This window comes from Trichosurus vulpecula, chromosome 1 (genome assembly GCF_011100635.1).
Source record: "Trichosurus vulpecula isolate mTriVul1 chromosome 1, mTriVul1.pri, whole genome shotgun sequence".
Taxonomy (NCBI): Eukaryota; Metazoa; Chordata; class Mammalia; order Diprotodontia; family Phalangeridae; genus Trichosurus; species Trichosurus vulpecula.
In genome coordinates this window covers 465724660-465749999 of record NC_050573.1, presented here as the reverse complement: position 1 = coordinate 465749999, position 25340 = coordinate 465724660, and the positions used below count along the sequence as shown (strand labels likewise).

The 25340-nt window shown below is 37.0% G+C and overlaps 1 protein-coding gene across 12 annotated transcripts in view; it reads left to right on the top strand.

Moving 5' to 3' along the window:
* FAM172A (family with sequence similarity 172 member A) overlaps positions 1-25340 on the top strand; it is a 527455-nt gene that overhangs the window by 33325 nt on the left and 468790 nt on the right. For 9 of the 12 annotated variants that reach the window (XM_036768382.1, XM_036768410.1, XM_036768414.1 and 6 more), the window contains exon 2: positions 559-682. The exons of the other annotated variants lie outside the window; for them this stretch is intronic. In XM_036768382.1, the coding sequence (XP_036624277.1) occupies positions 577-682 (106 nt within the window). In that variant the 5' untranslated portion in view covers positions 559-576. The remainder of the gene's footprint in view (positions 1-558; positions 683-25340) is intronic. 12 annotated transcript variants of the gene reach the window in all.

The window sequence follows — 25340 nt, the reverse complement described above, 5'->3', positions numbered from 1 at the left end:
ACTTTGAACAGTCTATTCTCCATGCCTAAAATGTGCTTCCTCTTCATCTCCACCTCTTAAAATCTTTATTTTCTTCTAAAGCCACCTTCTACATGAGGCCTTCCTGCCCTTCTCCCCAGTTTCTAGTGCCTCCTCTCCAGATTAACCTGTATTTGTGTGTGTGTGTGTGTGTGTGTGTGTGTGTATGTATGTATGTACATTTAAAATATTACTTTCATGTGTATTTGTTTTCTCTTCCAATGGAAAGTAAACTCTTCGAGAGCAAGCACTGTTTCATTTTTGTCTTTATTTTCACAATGGCCTGGCATATAGTAAGTGGTTAATAAATGCTTCTTATTTGGTTTAATATAGGGCAAGAAAATGGGGAAGTAAATGTGTTTACTTAATTGTGACTTTATAAATAGTGCAGTAAATATTTACAATTTCTGCTTTATTTAAAATTCTAGAAGTTATAATTTGCTTTATTTTGTTTAGAATTCTTAAACATTTCTCAAATGATGCGGGAAAACCAAAATGAACATTTAAAACTGGCTAATTTATTACTTTGGTTCATTCTAGATTCTCATCTAAGAATTGATGTCCATTTCCATCATTTCTTTAATTTGGTTGACACTTTGGATAAACATGGCACAACTCCAGCAGGGAGGTCCAGATGAAAAAGAAAAAACTACAGCACTAAAAGGTATACATTTGTTTTTGCTATTTTTCCAAGTGATTTAAGGCGTGTTTACAAAGGCATAGGAAACATTGTAGATTTACACATTTTGGTGACTTTTCTGACTCATTTCAGTTCTATCATAAAAAATACAAATGTCTACTTTTTGTATTTTTCTCTTAGTATAATTTGAAGTTTGGAATTCCAGGACAGTACAGAGAGGGGCTGACAATCTCTTTTATGTGCCACTTATGTTGCCAGAGGGACAACCTCATGAGCCACATGGTTTCCTATTTGGGAGAATAGAGGATGTCGTGGCCCTACTGGGGCAGAGATTTCTGTCCCCAGCCAGTTATCTCTAAGCCATGCCTTGGGAAGTAGGTAGGGGCAGGTGCCAAGACTGTTGGCTGATGCTCATGAGGTGAAGGAGAGAACTGGAGGAGTGGGAAGTGGAGCATCACAAGACAACAGGAGGTAGCAGAGGGAAATGACTGCTAAAGGGGTGGGTTTTGCAGGGAGGGTGGAAACAGGTCCAGTTCAGGAATGCCTGGAAGGGAGTGCCAAACAGCCTGGTGGGTTTTCATAGTTTTTTTTTGTGCAAGTTAATCAGGAACAGACATTGTGGGGAGGGAAGAGGAAGCCTGCACCTGGTATGAAGGTTGTGCATCTAGAGCCGTGCTAAGGGAAATGCCTGAGGAATTGGGGCTAGTTGATATTCAGACTCCTTTCTGGTGGGAAAAGGGCCTTTCAGACATTATTGTAGGACTCATTCTGGCTAGGATGTGGGCTTCTATGGCTTTTTCATTTAATGGGTGGGGAAGCTACTGAGATCCTTTTACTCTATTAATGCCTTAAGCATAATAGGTCCCAAATAAATCATAGGATAGACCATTTCAGAGTTGGAAAGGATCTTAGGGGTCACCTAATTCAATATTTTGTCATTTACCTCTAAGGTGTTTTTGTTTTTGTTGTTGTTTTTCTCAAACGCATAAGGAAATTGAAGGTTGTGGAGGATAAATGACTTATCCTGAGTGACATCACTGGGACTAAATTCCTAAATTTTTTTATTGTGTCAGACTAGTGGATAGTTTAGTATAGTATTCTTTGTCCAGCAGTGAAATGGAAGGCTTCTTGTGGAAGGACTGGAGCACCCCAAAATGGGAAAAGGCCAAAGTATCTCACTGTGGGTTTGTGATATTATGTAAATAAAACTTTTCTCTTTTGGGATTTTTAGTTCTGTATGTTATCTACATAATGCATAATAAATCTCACTTATAGGGTTCTTTCCAAATACATAGCTGTTTGAATGTTTCATCTCATTTGATCCTCAGAATGCTGCCATGAGGTAAATAGCACAAGTGTTATTTCCCCATTCTGCAGATGAGTTAGCGAGGTGGCCCAGCACATGGAGGTCTGGACTTGGAGTTAGGGAGTTAGGGAGACCAATTTCTAATTGGGCCTGAGACTCATACTAGCTCTGTGACCCTGGGCAAATCACTTAACTCTGTGTCTCAGTTTCATTACCTGGAAAATGGGGATAATAATAGCACTTTCCTCCCAGGATTGTTGTAAGGATCAACTGATTTATTATTTGTAAAAAGTGCTTAGAACAGCGGCTTGCAATAGGTGCTGTTATAAGTGCTTAGTTCTTTCCCTTCAGCCTCAGTTTCCTCATCTGTAAAATAGGGTAAATAACACCTACCTAGTTGATATTCAGACTTTCGTGAGGATTACCTTTATGAGGATCAAGCAAAGTAACATGTAAAGTTCTTTATAAACTTTAAAGCACTATATAAATAGTAGCTATTATTATTGTTGTTAGATAAGGAAACAATCTCAGAGAATTATAGTGCATTGCCTGTGATTGCAGACTAGTAAGAATTTCTGTGGTCTAATTGCAAGAGTACTGGACTTGGAAGTCAGGAGAGACCCAACTTTGAGTCCTGCCTCCCTGACTTATTAGTTGTGTGGCCCTGAGCAAGTTGTTTAACTTCTTTGAGCTTTGTATGAAATTGACAAATGTTAACATCTTCCTAGAAAATTAGAATGGACCAATACTGGACCAGTTACTAACTCTGAGAAAACAAGAAATATTAAACCAAAGTCAAACAACAGGAGAAAAATAGAAGGAAATATAAGGTATTCCACATCAAAAATAACTGACCTGAAAAAAAGTAATCTATGAGAGACAATTTAAGAATCAGAGAACCACCTAAAGTTCATAACAAAAAAGAGTCTACAGATCATATTTCAAGAAATCATGAAATAAAGTTGCTGAGCTTTCTTAGAAATGGAGGACAAAGTTAAAAATGGGAACCTCAAAGAAACCCCAAGTTATTCATTCACAGATTTCAGCATTTGCTTGTTGACTCCCCTTTCTCCTACCACAGAGCAAAATATCTTTCCCTTGTGACCACTACACTTTATGTGTAGTCTTCTCCTATTAGAAAAGAACTTTCTTTAGAGCAAGACTCTTTCTCTTTTAAATAGTTTGTCCTTGGTACTTATCACAATTCCTGGAACATAGTAAGTGTTTAATAAGTGCTTTTTTATTCATTCATTCGAATTGCAGAAAGGATATTGATCTGCATTCATAGTGGTAGTTTTCTTTTTTTTTTTTTTAGTTTCCCTCTGACTTTATTTTTTCTTAATAGTATTTTTTTCCAGTTACATGTAAAGATAGTTTTCAACATTCACTTTGATAAGATTTTGAGTTCCAAGTTTTTCTTCCTCTTCCCCACCCACCCTTCCCAAGATAGCAGGCATTCTGATATAGGTTCTACATGTACGGTCATGTTAAACATTTTTCCACGTTAGTCATGTTGTGAAGGAAGAATCAGAACAAAAAGGAAAAACCATGAGAAAGAAAAAAACAAAAAACAAATGAAAATAGTATGCTTCAATCTGCATTCAGATTCCATAATTCTTTCTATTTATGTGGATAGCATTTCCCATCTCGAGTCTTTTGGAATTGTCTTAGGTCATTGTATTCCTGAGAAGAGCTAAGTCTGTCGTAGTTGATCCTCCCACGATATTGCTATTACTGTGTACAATGTTCTCCTGATTCTGCTTACTTTATTTAACATCAGTTCATGTAAATTTTTCTAGGTTTTTCTGAAATCTGTCTGCTCATCATTTCTTATGGTACAATAGTATTCCATTACATTCATATACCATAACTTGTTCAGCCATTCCCCAATTGATGGGCATCCCCTCAATTTCCAGTTCTTTGCTGCCACAAAAAGAACTGCTATAAATATTTTGTATATGTGGGTCCTTTTCCCTTTTTTATGATCTCTTTGGGATATGGACCTAGTAGTGGCATTGCTGGATCAAAGGGTATGCACAGTTTTATAGCTCTTGGGAATAATTCCAAATTGCTCTCAAGAATGGTTGGATTAGTTCACAACTCCACCAACAATGCATTAGTGTACCTTAGAGTTGTTTTAATTTGCATTTCTCTAATCCATAGTGATTTAGAGCATTTTTTTCATATGACTATAGATAGCTTTAATTTCTTCATCTGAAAACTGCCTGTTCATATCTTTTGACCATTTATCAATTGGTCCTCACAGATTTGACTCAGTTATCTGTATATTTTAGAAATGAGGCCTTTATCAGAATGACTGGCTATAAAAACTGTTTCCCAGCTTTTTGCTTCCCTTCCAATCTGGTTGTATTGGGTTTTTTTTTGGGGGGTATGTGTGCCCAAAACCTTTTTAATTTAATGTAATCAAAAATTGCCCATTTTGCATTTCATAATGTTCTCTATCTTTGGTTTGGTTATAAATTCTTCCCTTCTCCATAGATCTGAGAGATAAACTATTCCTTGTTCTCCTAATTTGCTTATGGTGTCACCCTTTATGTGTAAGTCATGTAACCATTTTGACCTTATCTTAGTATATGGGTGTGAGATGTTGGTATATGCATAGTTTCTGCCCTACTGTTTTCCAGTTTTCCCACCAATTTTTGTCAGGTCTTGAGTTCTTATCTTTGGGTTTATCAAACAGATTACAATAGTCATTTACTACTGTGTCTTGTGTATGTAACCTATTCCACTGATCGATCACCCTATTTCTTAGGCAATACCAAATAGTTTTGATAATTGCCATTTTATAGTATAGTTTTAGATCTCGTATAGCTAAGCCACCTTCCTTTGCATTTTTTTCATTAATTCTCTTGATATTCTGGATCTTTTGTTCTTCCAGATGAATTTTGTTATTATTTTTTCTAGCTCTTTAAAATAATTTTCTGGTAGTTTGATTGATATGACACTATATACTATATAAACTGTTTGGAAAAATAGGCAAAGAAGAAGTCCTACCAAATTCCTTTTATGACACAAATATGGTGCTGATACATAAACTAGGAAAAGCCAAATAGAGAAAAAATTATAAATCAGTTTATTATCAAATTATGGATAAATTCATGTAGATAAATTAATAATAAACTTTCAATTAGAATTCAGTTAGAATTGTTATTTAAAAAATTATATTAGCCTACCCATGAACAATTGATCTTTTTCCAATTGTTTAGATATGACTTTATTTGCGTGAAATGTGTTTTATAATTTTCATTTTAAGTTCCTGGGTTTGTCTTGGCAGGTAGATTTCCCAAATATTTTATATGGTCTACAGTTATTTTAAATGAATTTCTGTCTCTTGGTGCCGAACTTTGTTGATAATATATAGAAATGCTTGTGATTTATATGGGTTGATTTTATATCCAGTAACTTTGCTAAAGTTGTTAATATTTGAAGGAGTTTTTTAGTTGATTCTCTAGGATTTTCTAAGTATACCATCATATCATTGCAAAGAGTGATAGTAGTTTTGTTTCCTCATTGCCTATTCTAATTTCTTCAATTTCTTTTTCTTCTCTTCTTGTTAAAACTAACACTTCTAATAGAAGATTGAATAATAGTGGTGATAATGGGCATTCTTGTTTCACCCCTGATCCTATTGGGAAAGCTTTTAGCTTATCTCCATTACATATAATGCTTGCTGATGGTTCTAGATAGATATTACTTATAATTTTAAGGAAGACTCCATTTATTCCTGTGCTCTCTAGTGTTTTTTTTTGTTTGTTTGTTTTGTTTTGTTTTTTGGCAGGGAGGAAGGCAGGGCAGTTGGGGTTAAGCGACTTGCCCAAGGTCACACAGCTAGTAACTGTGTCAAGTGTCTGAGACCAGATTTGAACTCAGGTCCTCCTGACTTCAGGGGTGGTGCTCTACTCACTGTGCCACCTAGCTGCTCCTCTCTCTAGTGTTTTTTATTTATTTTTTTCTTTTTATTGACTTTATTTTAAAAAATTTTTTTTGTTATTTATTTATTCCATATTTTTAGTTTTCAGCATTAATTTTCACAAGAGTTTGAATTACAAATTTTGTCCCCATTTCTACCCTCCCCCCCACTCCAAGAGGGCATATATTCTGATTGCACCATTCCCGAGTCAACCCTCCCTTCTGTCACCCCACTCCCCCCAATCCCTTTTTCCCTTACTTTCTTGTAGGGCAAGATAGATTTTTATGCCCCCATTGCCTGTATATCTTACTTCCTAGTTGCATGCCAAAACTTTTTTTTGAACATCTGCTTTTAAAACTTTTGAGTTCCAAACTCTCTCCCCTCTTCCCTCCCCACCCACCGTCCCTAAGAAGGCAAGAAATTCAACATAGGGCACACGTGTATCATTATGCAAAACCCTTCCACAATACTCTTGTTGTGAAAGACTAATTATGTTTTGCTCCTTCCTGTCCTATCCCCTTTTATCCAATTTTCTCCCTTGACCATGTCCTTTTTCAAAAGTGTTTGCTTTTGATTACCTCCTCCCGCTATCTGCCTTCCCTTCTATCGTCCCCCCTTTTTTATCTTCTTTCTCCTTCTTTCCTGTGGGGTAAGATACCTAATTGAGTGTGTATGGTTATTCCTTCCTCAGGTCAAATCCGATGAGAGCAAGATTCACTCATTCCCCTCACCTGCCCCCTCTTCCCTCCCAACAGAACTGCTTTTTCTTGACACTTTTATGCGAGATAATTTACCCCATTCTCTCTTTCCCTTTCTCCCTCTCTCAATATATTCCTCTCTCATCTCTTAATTTTATTTTTTTTTAGATATCATCCCTTCATATTCAACTCACCCTGTGCCCTCTTTCTATGTGTGTGTGTGTGTGTGTGTGTGTGTAAAATATGTATGTATATTCCCTTCAGCTACCCTAATACTGAGGTCTCATGAATTATACACATCATATTTCCGTGTAGCAATGTAAACAAAACAGTTCAACTTTAATAAGTCCCTTATAATTTCTATTTCTTGATTACCTTTTCATGCTTCTCTTCATTCTTGTGTTTGAAAGTCAGATTTTCTATTCAGCTCTGGTGTTTTCACCGAGAAAGCTTGAAAGTCCTCTATTTTATTGAAAGTTCATATTTTGCCTTGGAACATGATACTCAGTTTTGCTGGATAGGTGATTCTTGGTTTTAATCCTAGCTCTATTGACCTCCAGTATATCATATTCCAAACCCTTTGATCCTTAATGTAGAAGCTGCTAGATCTTGTGTTACTCTGATTGGGTTTCCACAATACTGAAATTGTTTCTTTCTGGCTTCTTGCAGTATTTTCTCCTTGATCTGGGAGCTCTGGAATTTGGTGACAATATTCCTAGGAGTTTTCTTTTTGGGATCTTTTTGAGGAGGTGATCTGTGGATTCTTTCAATTTCTATTTTATTCTCTGGCTCTAGAATATCAGAGCAGTTCTCCTTGATGATTTCTTGAAAGATGATATCTAGGCTTTTTTTTTTTTATCATGCCTTTCAGGTAGTCCAATAATTTTTAAATTATCTCTCCTGGATCTGTTCTCCAGGTCAGTGGTTTTTCCAGTGAGATATTTCACATTGTCTTCCATTTATTCATTCCTTTGCTTTTGTTTTATAATATCTTGATTTCTCATAAAGTCACTAGCTTCCACTTGCTCCAGTCTAATTTTTAAGGTAGTATTTTCTTCAGTGGTCTTTTGGACCTCCTTTTCCATTTGGTTAATTCTGCCTTTCAAGGCATTCTCCTCATTGGCTTTTTGGAGCTCTTTTGCCATTTGAGTTAGTCTATTTTTTAAGGTGTTATTTTCTTCAGTATTTTTTTGGGTCTCCTTTAGCCAGTCATTGACTTGTTTTTCATGATTTTCTTGCATGTCTCTCATTTCTCTTCCCAATTTTTCCTCTACTTCTCTTACTTGCTTTTCCAAATCCTTTTTGAGCTCTTCTGTGGCCTGAGACCAGTTCATGTTTTTCTTGGAGGCTTTTGACGTAGGCTCTTTGAATTTGTTGCCTTCTTCTGTCTGTATGTTTTGGTCTTCTTTGTCACGAAAGAAAGATTCCAAAGTCTGAGTCTGAAGCTGAGTCCGTTTTTGCTGCCTGGACACGTTCCCACCCAACTACTTGACCCTTGAGTTTTTCCTTGGGTTATGACTGCTTGTAGAGTAGAGAGTACTTTCTCCCAAGCTTGAGGGGTTGTGCTGTTGTTTTCAGAGCTACTTTTACACAGCGAGTTCTGCCACACTAGTACTCCTCCTCCCCCAAGAACTGCCAACCCGGACTAGAATCAGATCTTAAGCACACTCTGCACTCCTGCTCTGATCTGCCAGTTAATTCCTCCCACCAGGTGGGCCTGGGGCAGGAAGCAACTGCAGCTGTAGTTCTGTCCTCAGAGATGCACCAACTGTGCTGCCCCTGGGGTGGTTGCCGAACTGGGAACTCTTTTCACTCTACCCCTGCAGCTTTTCCCACTAACGTCTGTTGTCTGTGGTGTTTGTGGGTTGAGAAGTCTGGTAACTGCCACAGCTCACTGATTCAGGGCGCTAGGGCCTGTTCCACCCAGCCCCAGGTCTGGTTGGTCCTGCCTCCGCCCACGCTGGGCTCCACTCCCCTCTTCTCCCAGCTCCGTGCCTGATAGACCTTACCCAGCGACCATCCAGGCTGTCCTGGGTTGGAGCCCTGCTTCCCTTTGCTGTTTTGTGGGTTCTGCAGCTCTAGAATTTGTTCAGAGCCATTCTTCATAGGTTTTTAGAGGGACCTGGGTGGGAGCTCATGCCAGTCCCTGCTTTCCAGCCGCCATCTTGGCTCCACCCCCTCTCTCTAGTGTTTATAATAGGAATGGGTGCAGTATTTTGCAAAAGCTTTGTCAGCATCTATTGAAGGTCATATGATTTCTGTGAGTTTTGTTATTGATGTGGTCAGTTCTGCTGATAGTTTTCCTAATATTGAACTAGCCCCTGGTATAAATCCCATCTGCTCATAGTGTATTAGTCTCATCATAAATTGCTGTAATCTCTTTGGTAATACTTTTTTAAAAAAATTTGCATCAATATTCTTTAGGGAAATTGATCAATGATTTTTTTCCTTCGTTTTGGTTGTTCCTGGTTAGCGTATTAGCACTATATTTCTGTTGTAAAAGGAATTTGGTAGCACTCCTTCTTTGTGTATTTTTCCAAATAGTTTAAATAGTATTGGGATTAATTGTTCTTTAAATGTTTGGTAGAATTCACTTATAATTCCATCTGTCCCCTAGGGAATTCATTGATGGCTTGTTCATTTCTTTGAAATGGGGCCAAGTATTTTATTTCTTCTATTAATCTGGGTAATTTATATTTTTGTAAATATTCATCTATTTCACTTAGATTGCCAGATTTATTGCCATACAGTTGGACAAAATAGCTTCTAATTATTGCTTTAATTTCTTCTACATTGGTGGTGAATTCACACTTTTCATTTTTGATACTGGTAATTTGGTTTTTTTTTTAAACATATTAACTACAGGTTTATTTATGTTAATGGGTTTTTCATAAAACCAGCTCTTTGTTTTATTTATTAGTTCAATAGCTTTCTTACTTTCATATTTTATTTTATTTTTTTCCCACTTAATGAATGGTATTTTATTTTTTCCAATTACATGTAAAGATAGTTTCAACATTCAGTTTTATAAGATTTTGAGTTCCAAATTTTTTTCTCCCTTACTTCCACCTCTCCTCCCTCCCAAAGATGGCAGACAATCTGATATAAGTTATATATGTACAGCCATATTAAACATTTCCACATTAATCATGTTGTGAAACAATCAGAACAAAGGGGAAAAACCATGAGAAAGAAAAAACAAAAAACAAAGTGGAAATACTATACTTGGATCTTCATTCAGACTCCATAGTTCTTTCTTTCGATGTGTATAGCATTTTCCATCATGAGTCTTTTGGAATTGTCTTGGACCATTGTGCTGAGAAGAGCTATTACTTTCAGTTTTATTAATCTCTCTTTTGACTTTTCAGAATTCCTAATTTGGTCTTTAATTTGGGATTTTTAGTTTGTTCTCTTTCTAGCTGTTTTAGTTGCATGCCCAATTCATTGATCTATTTTATTCATGTAAGCATTTAGAGATACAAAATTTTCTTTAAGAACTGCTTTAGTTGCTTCCCATAAATTTTGGTATGTTGTATCATTATGTCCTTCTCTTTGATGAAATTATAGATTGTTTCTGCCATTCACTCTTTAGGATTATTTAGTGTCCAATTAATTGTTAATCTGTCTTTCCATGGCTCTTTATTATGCATAAATTTTATTTCATTATGATCTGAAAAGGATGCATTCAGTATTTCTGCCTTTCTGCATTTGATTGTGAGGTTTTTGTGCCCTGATAAGTGACCACTTTTTGTGTAGTGCCATGTACTGCTAAGCAAAAGTATATTCCTTCTTATTCCCATTCAGGTTTTTCCAGAGGTTTATTGTATCTAACTTTTCTAAAATTCTGTTCACCTCCTTTACTTCTTTCTTGTTCATTTTGTGGTTATATTTATCTAGTTCTGAGAGGGGGAGGTTGAGGTCCCCCACTAGTATAGTTTTGCTCTTTATTTCTTTCTGTAACTCACTTAACTTCTCTAAGAATTTGAATGCTATACCACTTGATTCCTATATGTTTAGTATTGATATTACTTCATTGTCTATGGTACCTTTTAGCAAGATGTAGTTTCTTTCTTTATTTTTAATTAGATCCATTTTTTCCTTTGCTTTGTATGATACCAGGATTGCTACTCCTGCTTGTTTTTTTTTTTTTTTTTTTTTTTACTTCAGCTGAAGCATAATATATTCTGCTCCAGCCTTTTACCTTTACTCTGTGTGTGTGTCTCTCTGCTTCAAATGTGTTTCTTGTAAACAACATATTGTAGGATTGCGGTTTTTGGTCCACTCTTCTATCTACTTATGTTTTATGGGAGAGTTCATCCCATTCACATTCATAGTTATCATTACTAATTGTGTATTTCACTCCATCATATTTTCTCCCCTATTTATAATTTTATCTCCCCTTTCATTCTGTCCCTCCTCACCAGTGTTTTGCTTCTGACCAACCCTCCCTCAATATGCCATCTCTTCTATCAGTGCTACCTCCCCCTCCACCCCGCTTTTTCTTTCCCCTTTCCCCTCCTATTTCCCCATAGGGCAACATAAATTTTTGAGCAAAATCTGATGAGAGTAAGGTTCAAACAGGGCTCACTCTCTCCCTTCTTTCCTTCTAGTAATAGGTTTTTGTGCCTCATGTGACATAATTAGTCCTATTCTGCCTTCTCCTTTCCACTTCTCCTGGTATAGTCCTTTTTTTCACCCTCTGTCTATGTATACTCCTTCTAAATGCCCTAATAACACATACAGTTGTCAAGAGTTACACGTATCATCTTTCTGTGTAGGAATATAACAGTTTAACCTTATTGGATATTATTGAATAACATGTTATTTTCTTTCCTTGTTTACCTTTTCATACTTCTCTTGAGTCTTGTATTTGTAGATTGAATTTTCTGTTCAGCTCTGGTCTTTTCATCAGGAAAGTTTGAAAGTCCCTTAAATGTGCATCTTTTTCCTTGAATGATTATGCTCACTTTTGCTGGGTAGTTGATTCTTGGTTATAATCTGAGCTCCTTTGCCTTCCAAAATATCATTTTTGTATATCCATGATAATCAAATGTCATTTACAGATATAGAGATTTTGCCATGTACTTTCTCTTTTAGATCATTTGAAAAATACTTGATAAGATTGATTTAGTTTATGACTGTTGGAGGACTTAATATAGTTCTCTATTCGGAAAAATAGTAGTATGTCTTTGCCTTCTGTTCTCTACATTGAGAAACACTGTATTACATCAGATGGAGCATTGGACTATGTAAAATAAGAGGGGTTGGACTTAGGTCTACTTGCCCTTGGACAAATCACTTGGACCTCTTTATGCTTCAGTTTCCTCATCTGAGTGGAGGGGAAGAGAGGTGGATGGGAGTTAGAATATTTGGACTACCCAAGTGAGGAAGATGCATTGTATATCATCCAGAATAACCATTTCAATGCCTTGGTGACTCATCTTAAAAAAAAATAAAAGAGCCCCTGTAGAATCTGGTCAAAGGCACGCTGAAAGTTTTCATTTAATAAAGTTTTTGTTTCTGTTTTTTGTCCACATGCTTTTTTGGCTTTTACTACACTCCTTACATAGATGGTCTTTTTCCATCTCCCACATTTTTGACCTTGCACACACTGCCCCTCATTCTGAGAACACACTTCTTCCTCACCTCCTCTTCTTTTCATCTCTCCTGCAATTCAGCATTCAGCTTAAGTATCAGTTGGTACATGAGTCCTACCCCAACTTCCAAGATGTGATTGCCCCGCTCCACCCACTCCACCTCCAGGAATAAAAATCACCTCTCTTAGTTCTTGGCAACTTAAATTCTTGTTAAGTTAAATTGAATTATAGCCCCTTTTACTCTGGCAATTAGGTCTTGGTCTTTTTGATCTGGATTTTTAGATTAGGTATATTTTTAATTAGGCTCAAGGTTTGCCCTGGGTTATTGGTTTTACTGGGCCTTTCTGTCTAATGACTGGATTTTGCTATAATTTCCTCTTATAAAATTTTGTAGCCATAATTTTTTTAAGTTGAGAATTGTGTTTTTACCGTGTTTCTAGGTCAGGCTTGATCAGTTTTGTTTGATACTGGATTGAAATGAAACATTTCCAGAAACTCTGACAGTTAAGAAAAAGAGATTTACTTAGTCATAGCTGATGAAGGATAGTTATCCTGGACCCCACATTGATTTACCTGAGTGGAACTCCCTGGCTTCACAGTTGTCTGCCATTTGAGAATTGGAGCCGAGGGGAAGTCCTTTTTGTTTCTTGTGCCCAGTATGCCAAGAAACCTTAGTTCTTTGAGCCAGTTAAATCTCAGCTACAGTTTCATTATCTTTTAAACTAGCCTAACCTACATCAGGCCAAACCTTAGGATATAGTTCCCACCACCAACTCCAACATACAATTAAATCCACTTCAAACAAGGAAAACAGCATGAAAGTGTAATTTTGACTGATTTTGTGTGCAGCCTTATGTGCTATGAGTTTTCTTTGCTTTTAAAAGAACAGGTGTATATTGTGTTATGTGTTAGTGATGTTGTCTCAAGTTTTTGATATGAGGTTTTGGTTTTTTTTGGTTATTTGAATTTTCGTTTATATAGTTGTAGTGATTTTTCTTTTGTCCTATTTTGTCCATTCTTCATCATTTTATGTATTTGTCATTTTGTATGCTGCAGTAATATTTCAATTATGTTCATTTATCATTTCCCAATCATTGGATACTTTGATTTGTTTTAGACTTTTTATTTTACAAGTAGTGCTGCATGAATATTTTTTATATAGATAGATCTTATGTTAATAACCTGCTTGGGGTATAAATCTAGTAGTTGGATCACTGGGTCACAGGTGATGAACAGTTTTGTGACTTTTCTTACATGATTCCAAATTATTTTCTAAAATACTTCAGCGTGATTAAATTAGTGTGCCTGTTTTTCTGTATCACAGTGAACATTAAATGTTTCTCTCTTTGTCAGTTGAATGTTAGTGTAAAGTACAGTGCTTTACATGTAGTAACACTTAGAGGATATTTTATTTACTTAATGAGTGTGAGACCATACACTAGAGATATTTTAATTTATACTTACCTTATTAATAATTTTGAGCATTTAAAATATTTTTCTAAATTTATTTACATTTAAATAAAATAAATTATTTAAATTTTATAATTTAAATATTTGTGATTAAAATTTTTATATTTAGGTAAACGTTTATAGGTGCTCAAGTTTTAAACCTTGCTATCAATTTCCATTCCTCTATCAAAGACCCTTAAAACAAAATAGTATAGTTAATCAAAGTTATTTGTTGAAAAGTTTTTTTTTTTTTTTTCCTGAATCGATAACTTCTGTTCTGGTAGAATGCTGTATTGATTTTGCTCTGGAAGTATCTTCTGCCTTCGAGGAAGGCCAAATGTGAACAACCTGCCTAAAAGAGCACTGTCCTGGAAATCAAGAGAACTGGGTTTTAGCTCCTTCTCTTACTCTGGATCTCACTTTCTTCCTGAGTAAAATGAGAATGTTGAGCAAGATGATCTTTAAGGATCTGACCAGCTTTGACATTCTGTTGAGACTGTGAGGTTTGGTTGAATGAGCCTTTTTATGTGATCTTTGGACAGGCCGCTCTTTAGGGTCTCAGTTTCCTCCATGGTAAGACGTAGCAGTTGAAGTAGCTCTTCCCCCATAGCTTTATCATGCTACTTAGATAGTTTGGGTTTGGGTAGTGTGGAGATTGGCTGTATTCCCCTTCCCCCAAGTCATATATCTTCTTCTTTTTTTGTTTAAAGGCTATTACTATATCTTTTTGCTGTCTTCCAGGAGCCAGGCTTCTTGAATGCCAAGTCAGAAGAAACAACTAATTAATTTTGATAACTAGGTGCTTAGGCCCATTTTAAAATTAAATTATTTAGTTTCCAATTAGTTTTTAGCTTATTTTTCCATGGTACTTTATTTAAAATGATTCTTATTGCATCATGATCTGAAAAGGATGCATTGACTACTTCTGCTTTTCTGCACTTGATTGTGAGGTTTTTATGCCCTAGTACATGGTCAATTTTTGAGTATGTGCCATGTACTTTTGAGAAGAAAGTATATTCCTTTTTATCCCCATTCAGTTTTCTCCAGAGGTCTATCATATGTGCCTTTTCTAAAATTCTGTTTACCTCCTTAACTTTTTTCTTATTTATTTTGAGGTTAGACAAAGTTCAGAAAGGGGGAGGTTGAGGTCTCCCAATATTATAGTTTTGCTGTCTATTTCTTCCTGTAACTCCCTTAACCTCTCCTCTAAGAATTTGTATGCTTTACCACTTGGTGCATAAATGTTAAGCAGTGATATTGCTTCATTGTTTATGATGCCTTTTAGCAGGATATAACGTCCTTCCTTATCTCTTTTAATTAAATCTATCTTTACTTTTGCTTTGTCTGAGATTAGGATTGCTACACCTGCTTTTTTTACTTTAGCTGAGGCACAATATATTTTACTCCAGCCTTTTACCTTTACCCTATGTGTATCCGCCTGTTTCAGATGCGTTTCTTGTAAACAGCATATTGTAGGATTATGGTTTTTAATCCATTCTGCTATCTGCTTCTGTTTTGTGAGAATGTTCATCCCCTGCACGTTCAGGGTTATGATTTCTGTCTGTGTCTTTTTCTCCATCCTAATTCCCCCTGTTTATGCTTTTATTTCTCCCTTTCCCCTTCTCCTCCTCAACAAAGTTTTGCTTTTGACCGCCGCTTTCCTCCGTTAACCCTCCCTCTTTATTCCCCTCCCTTATCTTATCGTTACCCACTTGCTACTTCTCCTCTCCCTTCTGACCACCCCCCTCCCTTTTTCCCCCCTTACCCTCCCACTTCCCGTAAGCCAAGTTAGATTTCTAAACTTATCAGAGTATGTTATTCCCTTCTTGAACTAGATCAGATGACAGTAAAGCTCAAATACTGCTCTTCTCCCTCCCTTCTTTCCCTCACTATAAAATGTTTTTGTGCCACTTCATTTGGTGCAATTTACCCTTTTCTACTACCTCCTTACCGCTTCCCTCATAGCCCTCCCTTTATATCTCTTACTTATATTTTGTATCTTTACATCAGTTAATTTATACAGGCATTCACAACCTATGTATATCCCTTTCAATTGTCATAATAGCTGTACCATTCTCAAGAATGACTTATATATGTGTGTGTGTATATATATACATATATAACATACATAAGATGATATAATCCCACATCAAGATGTAAACAACCTGCCCTTATTGGTTAATAAGGTTTGTGGGGTTTTTCCCCCTGGTTACCTTTTTATGTCTCTTGAGTTTTGTATTTGGAGATCAAATTTTTCATTGAGTTCTGGCCTTTTCATCAGGAAGTTCTGGAATTCCCTTATTTCATTGAATGTCCATCGCCTTGCCTGGAAAATTATGCTTAGTTTTGCTGGGTAGTTGATCCTTGGTTGTAGTCCCAGCTCCTTTGCCCTTTGGAATATCATATTCCAATTTCTCCTGTCTTTTAATGTGGAAGCTGAAAGATCCTGCGTGATCCTGACTGTAGTTCCACGATATTTGAATTGCTTCTTTTTGGCTGCTTGCAGTATTTTCTCCTTCAGTTTATAGCTCTGAAATTTGGCTATAATATTTCTTGGTTTTTTCAGTTTGGGATCTCTTTCAGGGGGTGATCGGTGAATTCTTTCAATGACTATTTTGCCCTCTGGTTCTAGGACCTCTGGGCAGTTGTCTTTGATAATTTCTTCGAAGATACTGTCAAGGCTCTTTTTTTCATCGTGGATTTCCGGTAGACCAATAACTCTCAAATTGTCTCTCCTAGATCTATTTTCCAGGTCAGTTGTTTTGCCAATCAGATATTTCACATTTTTTTCTATTTTTTCATTCTTTACGTTTTGTTTTATTACTTCTTGGTGCCTCATAGATTCATTAGCTTCCACTTGCTCAAGTCTAATTTTTAATGAGTTAGTGTTTACATTTTGCTTTTGAGTCTCCTTTTCCAATTGGTTGATTTTGCCTCTCAGGGTGTCCCTTTCTCTCTCTAGATTCTGAATCTCTGTAGCCATTTCGCCAATCTTATTCTTTAGGGACTTGATTTCATCAGTGGATTTTTTCTCCTTTTTTTCCATTTTTTTCCATATTTTCTTTTAGCTCCCTAATTTGGTTTTTAAAATCCTCCTTTAGCTCTTCCAGCAGTGCTTTTTGGGCTGGAGACCAGTTCATATTACCTTTTGAGGTATCTAATGTATCTACAGTATCGTTATCTTCCTCTTCCATATTTGTATTTTGATCCTGCCTGTCTCCATAAAAAGAATCTATTGTCCTCGGTTTTTTTGTGTTCTTCTTCGTGTTGGTTTGCCTTTTGCTGGCTTTACAACGAATATCTACCTTTGGGCCTCAGGGCTTTCTGTCCCAGCTTTCTTATTCTGGGGGTTGTGAGTCTAGAATTATAACCTTCAGTTTCCTGAGGTGTGGGGGAGGGGTCTGGCTCCCTGGCGTCTCACTCCCTGTGGGTGCTCTCCAGCACTTGCTTTTCAGCAATGGTCTCAGCTGTTTGTTGTTTGAGCTGATGTCTGGCACTTCCCCTGAGGGAGCAAGGTTACGTCTGGGCTCCTGGCGTTGACCCCTGCCGACACTGCCCCTATGGGACTAATGAACTTCTGCTATTTGACCACTGAAGCCCCACTACTTTCTGCTCAGTTCCAGTGTTCTTTTTTTTTCCCCGAAGGATTCTCTGGGTGGGGAGGGGAGGGATTAGAGCTGTTTACCTGGACATTAAGAACTCCTGGAAGTTCAAGAAGCCACGTTTAATACGTTTGGGCTGCAAACTTCTGGAGACGGTGTTTCATGGGTGGCGTTGCGCTGCCTCTTGTTGCTTCCACAGACTGCCGTCCTGTGTTGGGAGGTCTGGGGATCTCCGCTGGTTTCGGGCGCCCAGCTTTCTCCCAGCCCGTCTCCCATGTGGATGTTAGGCCCATTTTAAAAGAAAGTTATCAAATGCTCTTGGGTTCAGAATCCTGGAATGTCTCCTTTAGGGTCTGAAGGGAGATGATACTGGTTTGAGTTGCCTGGCACAAGCTGCCTGTTGCATATCCCTCAAGGGTACCTTGCTGCGTCACGTAGGCTGCCTTGCCTGCCCTGTGTGTGGCAGTTATTTATGACAGAAAAATACATAATTGAATGGAAAAACTTACTAATCTTTTCCCCATGAAACTACAGGCCAGATATTTGATGGATGTCAGCTTACTTAAACTGTAGTCATTTTACCTAGGAGGAAATAAACAGTCATGTGCAGATTAGCTTTGGAAATCAGTGTATCATAATTAATCATGTTTAATGTTTTCAGTTTAGTTTGATTATTGGGATGAGGTGTTTTATTCAATAGCCCTATTGTAGGTAAAATTTCTTTATGGTGAACAACACTGATTCATCAACAAACATTTATTAATCTTTTCCTATGTACAGTGCTCTGTGCTATGATCTGGGGGAGTAACAAATATAAATATGACATTGTCTTTTGCCCCAAAGGAACTTACTATGCAGTGAGAGTGGTGGTTGAATGGATGAATGAAAAAGCATTTACTATGTTCCGATTGTGTGTTAAGTACTGTGCTAAATGCTGGGAATACATGTAGAGTCAGATAAGACAGTCTCTGTTCTCAGGGAAACCACTTTAATTGGAGAAACAACATATAAAAGAAAGGTCAGCTACAGGGTGGGTAGAAAGGCCCAGAGGTGCTCAGGGTTCCACAGGGTAGACAGCAAGGCCCGTCTTTGGTTTTTCTCAGGAGGTCAGATTTATAGGGGTCTGGAAGGGAGTCCAGGCAGGGTCATGGTAAGGCCTGATGGTCTTTAGTCTCACTTAGAAGGAATAGAGTTGTTGATTAGCTTCTCATCTAAGTTGATTGAGCCTTCAGATAGCCTGGATGGATTCTGGGATTTCCAGTATGGGAAGAGCAGAGGAAGGGGAGGGAAAGACAGGGGTAATAAGATAAAAAAAAATCATAGGGTAATAGATTTAAAGTTAGACCTTAGAGATCACTTAGTGCAAGTCACTTGTTTTGTGTATTAAGAAACTGAAGTCAGGAATTTTATATATAGTCTCACAGGTAATAAGTAGCAGAGCATGGTTTCAAACTCACGTTTGTACTTTCTGCCTCTGTATTCTTAGAACAATACGTAATAGTATTTGACGTTAGATCAAGCAATATTTCTGTTACACCTCACTGTCTCTCATGTACATAGATAAATCCAATAAAAATTACAGCACAGAAGAGGGAGTACAAAATATTCCGAGATCAGGGGAAGGAGGGAGCATTTTCATCTGCAAAGCTTGACAGAAGTCGTGCTTTTTGAATTGAAAATCATAAAGGAGGATGTACAATATGTTAATAGGTAGAGATGGGGAGGAAGGCACTCTGAGTTTAACTGGATGTGTTTAAGCGACAGTAATTAGTCTTGTTTGATTAATGTATAGTGTGTATATTGGGGGAACTGAGGAGGTAGACTATAGTGAGATTGTGGAGAGCCAATCTGAGATGTTTGGACTTATGCAGAGGGCAGGTATTTGAGCAGTGAGTGGTAGGCCTTAATGCTATTTAATTTCCGGATTGTTTTGTTGTTACAAAATTTTGTTAGAAACGAAAATACTTAAATATATCTAACATCACATCAATTGGGAAGTCTCCTTTAATGATGCAGATTGCAACATAATTATATCTACCCATCCTTTACGACTTTTTCTGACTTTTTATTCATCGCGCATTCTGGCTCTGCCTTCTGATCTCTTCCTCATATATAATTTTTGATGACATCTTTTATTTCTATTCTTCACTGATGACTGTCCTCATTGATTATGTGTTGCAACCTATTTGCCTACACCACATACCTCCATTGCCTTCTGTGTGATATTCATTGTTAATTCTTCAGAGTGTTGTATTACATATTTTGATAGAATTTTGTATTTAAAAGATGAGTATTTCATTACATGGGAAGCTTGTGGGGAGAGGTCTTCCTGTCTTCCTTCTCTTATCCAATTCTGGACTCAGCTCATAGTCCGTAGGTAGTATATATTCTCTCTGTCTCTGCCTCTCTCTATACACATACAGATTCTACAGCTGGACAAACTTTGTATGTATAGTGGTGGTCAAGCTCAAATGCATGTTGTAATCTGAGCAATAGACATTCTTAGACCGTTTATTCTTTTTCATCTAATAGGCCAAACTCCTTTGAGTGCTTGTATATCCCCTTCAGGAGGCTCTGCAATGGTGTGGGGCTTGAGGTGATCATTGCAATGTTATTTGAAAACAGTATTATCAGGAGGACTCGTCCACCGTTCACAGGGAATGCTCTTTAACTTGGACTTTGTTCTGGATCTCTTTACACAGTAACAAATACCTTTAGTGATGATTGCTTAAACTAATATGCATTAACATAGAAATGTCTTAAAATCAAAAAGGGACAGGCATTGCATATGTGTATACATACGTATATACACACACGCATCTATCTCTCTACACACGCACGCGCGCATGCACACACACACACACGCACATTTTCTCACCTCCTCATCTTTCCACCTTCTGCTTTTATTTTCATAAGTCTTAGAATCATACAGCTGGAACGAAATTAGAGATCATCTAGTCCAATTCCCTTTATTTTGAGGATGAGACAACTGAGTCCCCAGAGAGGTTAAGTGATTCATGCTGAAGTTGCCCAGCTAGTTTGGGACAGAGTTGGGACTTTTATTTAGGTTTTTGTTTTCCAGTCTAGAACTTTTTCTGTTACTCAGATCTGTTTGAATTTTTGAGTATGTATTTTGTTTTAATGATTATTGTATTAATTGTTGTATTTGTATTGATTATTGTATTTGTATTAATGATTATTCAAATGTGTAAGAGACTAAGGATTGAAAGCTGTTGAAAGGTATTTGTTCTTTTCTTTTGCCAGTTGACACTGTAGTGCACTGAGCCTTGGGCCTTGAGTCAGGAGGCCCTGAGATGACATGTGGCCTCAGAGACTTACTAGTTGTGGACACTTTAACCTCTGTTTGCCTCAGTTTCCTCATCTGTAAAATGGAAATAATAACAGCACCCCCGGTGTTGTGGTGAGGACCAAAGGGAATACTAATTGTGAAGTGTTTATTAGGACAGTGCCCGGCACGCAGTAAGCACTAAATAAATGTTAGCTATTTATTATTACCATTATTCTCTTGCTTACAGTGCAAATAACACACAATGAGTCTCTTCTTTGTCAGGTATTGGTTTCACAGAACACTGGCAAAGTCTTGCACTAAATCATTCTTCCACACGATTTTCTGATTGCTATACAAATCTTATGGATCAGAAGGGTACAGGAAGACATGTGTGCCCCTCCTTCCTGCCAAGTAAAATTCTCACTTAGCTTTATTTGGGATAGTGAAGCTGGAAGCTGAATCCCAGCCACTCCTTCTGGATAGCCCACAGATACTAGGGGGCTGTAGGATTTTATATTTAAACAAATGGACCTGAGAGTTTCATTCTAGGGTAAACAAGCAAACAAACAAACCTCCATTGCCTTTGAATATCCTAATCATAAGTAGGTAAGATAAGTCTAAGCAAGGCAGTTGGTATGGTAGAACTTAAGAATCAGGGCTTGAGATCATCCATATTAGGTTAGAGATTTTGTGTACCATCTTCTTCTTAGAGCGAGGAGCCTAATATCACCAACATGTATTACTTTCCTTTAAGGAAATAGTGGTCATGTGGAAGGGAACTAGAAGTCCTTATATTAATATAAAAGTTTTCTTATAAATTATTTTCTTTTTAAAAGTTTTAATGGTGCTTTTTGTTTTATATAACATTGATTTTCAAATATAATGTTTCCCTTTCCCCTACCAATGACCTTTTTATTCAGGCAGATTAAAAAAAACCAACTCAAACAATTCAGGCATACAATAGCAGTCCACAACCAGGTATGACAGAATAAACAGTATTTCACTCGTTGTCTCCTTCCTCTATGCAAAAGAAAGTAGTTCAAATCTCATCTGTAATCTGTGGCCAATATTGATTTTTCTGATCATACAGCGTTCAATTTCATTTGCTATTTTTTCCATTTACATTGTTGTAGTCACTGTATATATTTGTTTTCCCGGTCCAATTCAAATAAGAGTGAGGTTCATCTGATGCCTACTCCTCCAATCCCATTAATATTTTATAATATTTTTTTCGTGTACCCCAATTGTGAGAAATAGTAAGAGCTGTCTCTTTTCTCCTTTCTCCTTTAGTGTATTCCATTTACTATCCTTTCCCATTCTCCTTTGAAAACTCTTAGAATCAACTCACCCTTGGGTTTCTAACTTTTTCTGTTTAACTCTCTCATTACTTTTTGAATAATAATAGTGAAATTATTATCATAGTAGAGCATTTATATAGTGCTCTAATGTTTGTAAAGCATTTAAAAGTATTATCTAATTTTATCCTCACAGTAGTCCTGGATGGTAAGTGCTATTTTTATTCTCTTTTGCAGGTGAGGAAACTGAGGTAGACAGTTAAATGACATGCCCAGTCATATACCTAGTAAGTTTCTGAAGAGGATTTGAACCCAAATTTTTCTGACTGTTCAGCATTGTGTACTGCCTTTGTAGCTGCCTATGAAGACATTAATGTTCTGAAGGGGCCACTCATTTCTTCTCCCTTATTAGAATATTAGCCCTTCATCATCATACAGCCCCCTTTTAGTTGCTCAAATAAGTTTACTTTTGTAAATTTTTCTCCACTTCTCTGTATTTGCATTTAAGTTCCCACTCAGTTCTGGCCTTTTTTAAAATCAGGAATGCTTAAAAGTTGTATATTCTATTAAAACTTCATTTTTCACCCTATAGGTCAGGGCTGCCCCACCTTAGGTTATCATAGGGCCACATTAAAATAAAATAATTATTCGAGACCTGCACCTAGAATAAAAAATACAGTACACTAATAGAAAGTGGGAGAATGTGTGTCATCAATACGACAGGAAAAGGCAGCGCAAAAGCAAACACAAAACAACAAAGCGACAATACAACAGTATAGGGGTAGGCGCATACTGACTAGTCTGCATCACATAGATGCAATGCATCCCACAGATCGATTGAAAATTCTGTGCAGTATGTTCCGTCCATAATAACTGCTTAAAAACACTAAAGAAAATAACATCAATGAGATTATTTATTAGTGATGGAATTAAAAAATCTAATACACATTCCATGCAAATTATTATTTTATTTTTTCACTCGCAAAAATTAAAACCCACAGGTGGGCCACATAAAATCACACTGCAGGCTGCATGCAGCCCGCGGGCCGTATTTTGGACAGCCCTGCTATAAGTTATAATCAGCTTTTCAGGCTAAGGTTTTCTTTTTGGTCAGTCCGTATATTTTGCCTTTTGGAATATTGTGTTCCAAGCTCTTTCCTCATGTAAAGTTGAAGCTGCTAGGTCTTGGGTGATCTTGATTTGGTACTTGAACCCTTTTTTTCCCTAGCTTCTTGCAATATTTTTTGTTTTACATAGAAGCTCTGGATTTTGTATATAAAATTTCTGACACTTTCCCTTTTGTGTTAATTTTAGGAGGTGATCTGTGAATTTTTTCTATCTTTTAATTCTTATTAAAATAAATTTGGGTAATTTTTATTTATGTTTTCCTTGAAATACAGTGTCTAAGATTTCACGGAGTCTGATGGTTATTTCTCCTTGATCTGATTTCCAGATCAGTTGATTTGGATAGCATATAGCTTTCATTCCCGCCCCCGCTGCCACCTTCCTTCCTCTTGATTTTGTTTTAATATTTCATGCTATGTCATGAAACCACTGATTTCTGTTTTTTTTTTTCTCATTTTCAGGGAGTATGTTACTTGGGTGAGGCTTACCACTTTCTATTTTAAGCTATTTATCCTCTTTTCAATTCTTGCCTCTAGAACTTTTATTTCATTAAAAAACTCTTGCTTTATTTTTCCTAGGTATTCATATAGTCCTTGTGGAAAATTCATTTTTTTCCCCCTTTGAATCTGTATTTGCAATTGTTATAGCAGTACGCTCTAGAATGGAGTTTTGGGCATCTCTGGATCTATAATTCCTTATATTAGCGATTGTTTTCTTTGGTTTGATTACCTTTCCAGTCTTAGTTCTTTAATTGAGGGCATTATGCCAGTCTCTCCCCGCCACTCTCCTTTTGGATTGGGTGATCTATCCTTGGTTTTACCCTGTGTGCCTTGAATTTGTGTGCTGACTTCTGTATCAGCAGATTTCCTGTTCTCTCCCTCATTCTTTAACCCTCCAACCCTCGCTCACTCTTGAGTTTCAGAGTACTAGATATTTTGGGTCCTGTATGGTGTCTCAGGGAAGGTAGGAACCTTGGAAACCTGGGGTGTTCCATTCCAAGTGCTGACACACTCACATTGGTTACTCTGTTCATGGTGGCTTCTAAGATTTCTAGTCATTTTCTACTCACCCTGGTCGTTTTTTTGGGCAAGTTCTCTGCTTTCACTGGCTTTAGATATAGATTCTTACAGGCAGGAGTGTGCTGGAGCCAACTTGAACCAGCTCACAGAAAATTTTCAGTGTGAGCATTTATACCTCATAAGTTGGTTTGACTGTGTATTTTTTTTCAGAGTCACTTGTTAAAATTGTTAAAAATTTACCAGTTCACCCCTTGCAGACTATAGCTATCTCTGTTTTTACTGTGAGGCCACTAACTGGTTTGCCTCAGTGGGGACATTTGCTTTGTTGGCAGTCCCACTTTCTATTGTTTATGGTCTTGTGGCTGACCTTTTGTGCACTTCTGCCTTGAAAGATATCATTGAAAGATACGCAGGTTCTTATTGGGTTCTTGATTATTATTTGGTCTGCTGTCATTTTTAAGCTTTTTTATTGGAATTAGGTGAAAGGTAGCATAGCTGTCAGCCCCCTCATCAGGCAGTCATCTAGGCTAGAAATGATAGAATTTCTTTTAATATATTAATAGAGCTTTGTTTCATTGGTTCATTTATAAGATAGTGAGAATAGTTTAGATTCCATTTATTCTTCTGGGAATCACAGAATTTCAGGGTTGAAAGAGTCTTCAGAGGCTATCTAGTCTAAAACACAAAAAGCTTTTTTGTCTGATGCTTTCCTGTTCTACCAATTTTAATTGTTTATTTTTGAGACTTTACTTATATAAGTTTGGGATTCTCCACAGTATCTTTTCTGTGGGCCTTTGTCTTTCCACTCACATAGCCACAACCATATTTCAGGCCTTCATCACCTCTGATCTGGTAATTGCAGAAATCTTTTTATTGGCCTCCCTGATCCAAGTATTTCCCCACTCCAGTCTATCCTTTATGTTGTTTCTAGAATGATTTTCCTAGTCAGGATCTGACCATGCTACACCTCTTTTCAGTAAACTTCAGTGACTCCCTCTTACCTCTAGTAGAGTTTATATAAATTCTGTATTTGGCATTCTTTCGTGACTGAACCCTGCTTACCTTTCCAGCCTTATTAGCCATTATTCTCTGTCATACAAACTACAATCCAGTCAGACTGGCCTTATTATTCCTTATACACGGCATTTCGTTGACTTCTTCCATGACTTTGCAGTGGCTATCCTTTAACTCTCTCATTTCCTCCTCTTAGAATCCCTAGTTTCCTTCTGGACTCACCTCAAGTACCACCTTTCACTTGAGACTTTTCCTGATTCTCCAGACTTCTGATGCCCTTCTTACCATTTACCTTATATATTTTTTATATGCCTTCGTATGCACATGTTGTCTGTTTCAATAGAACACAAGCTAATT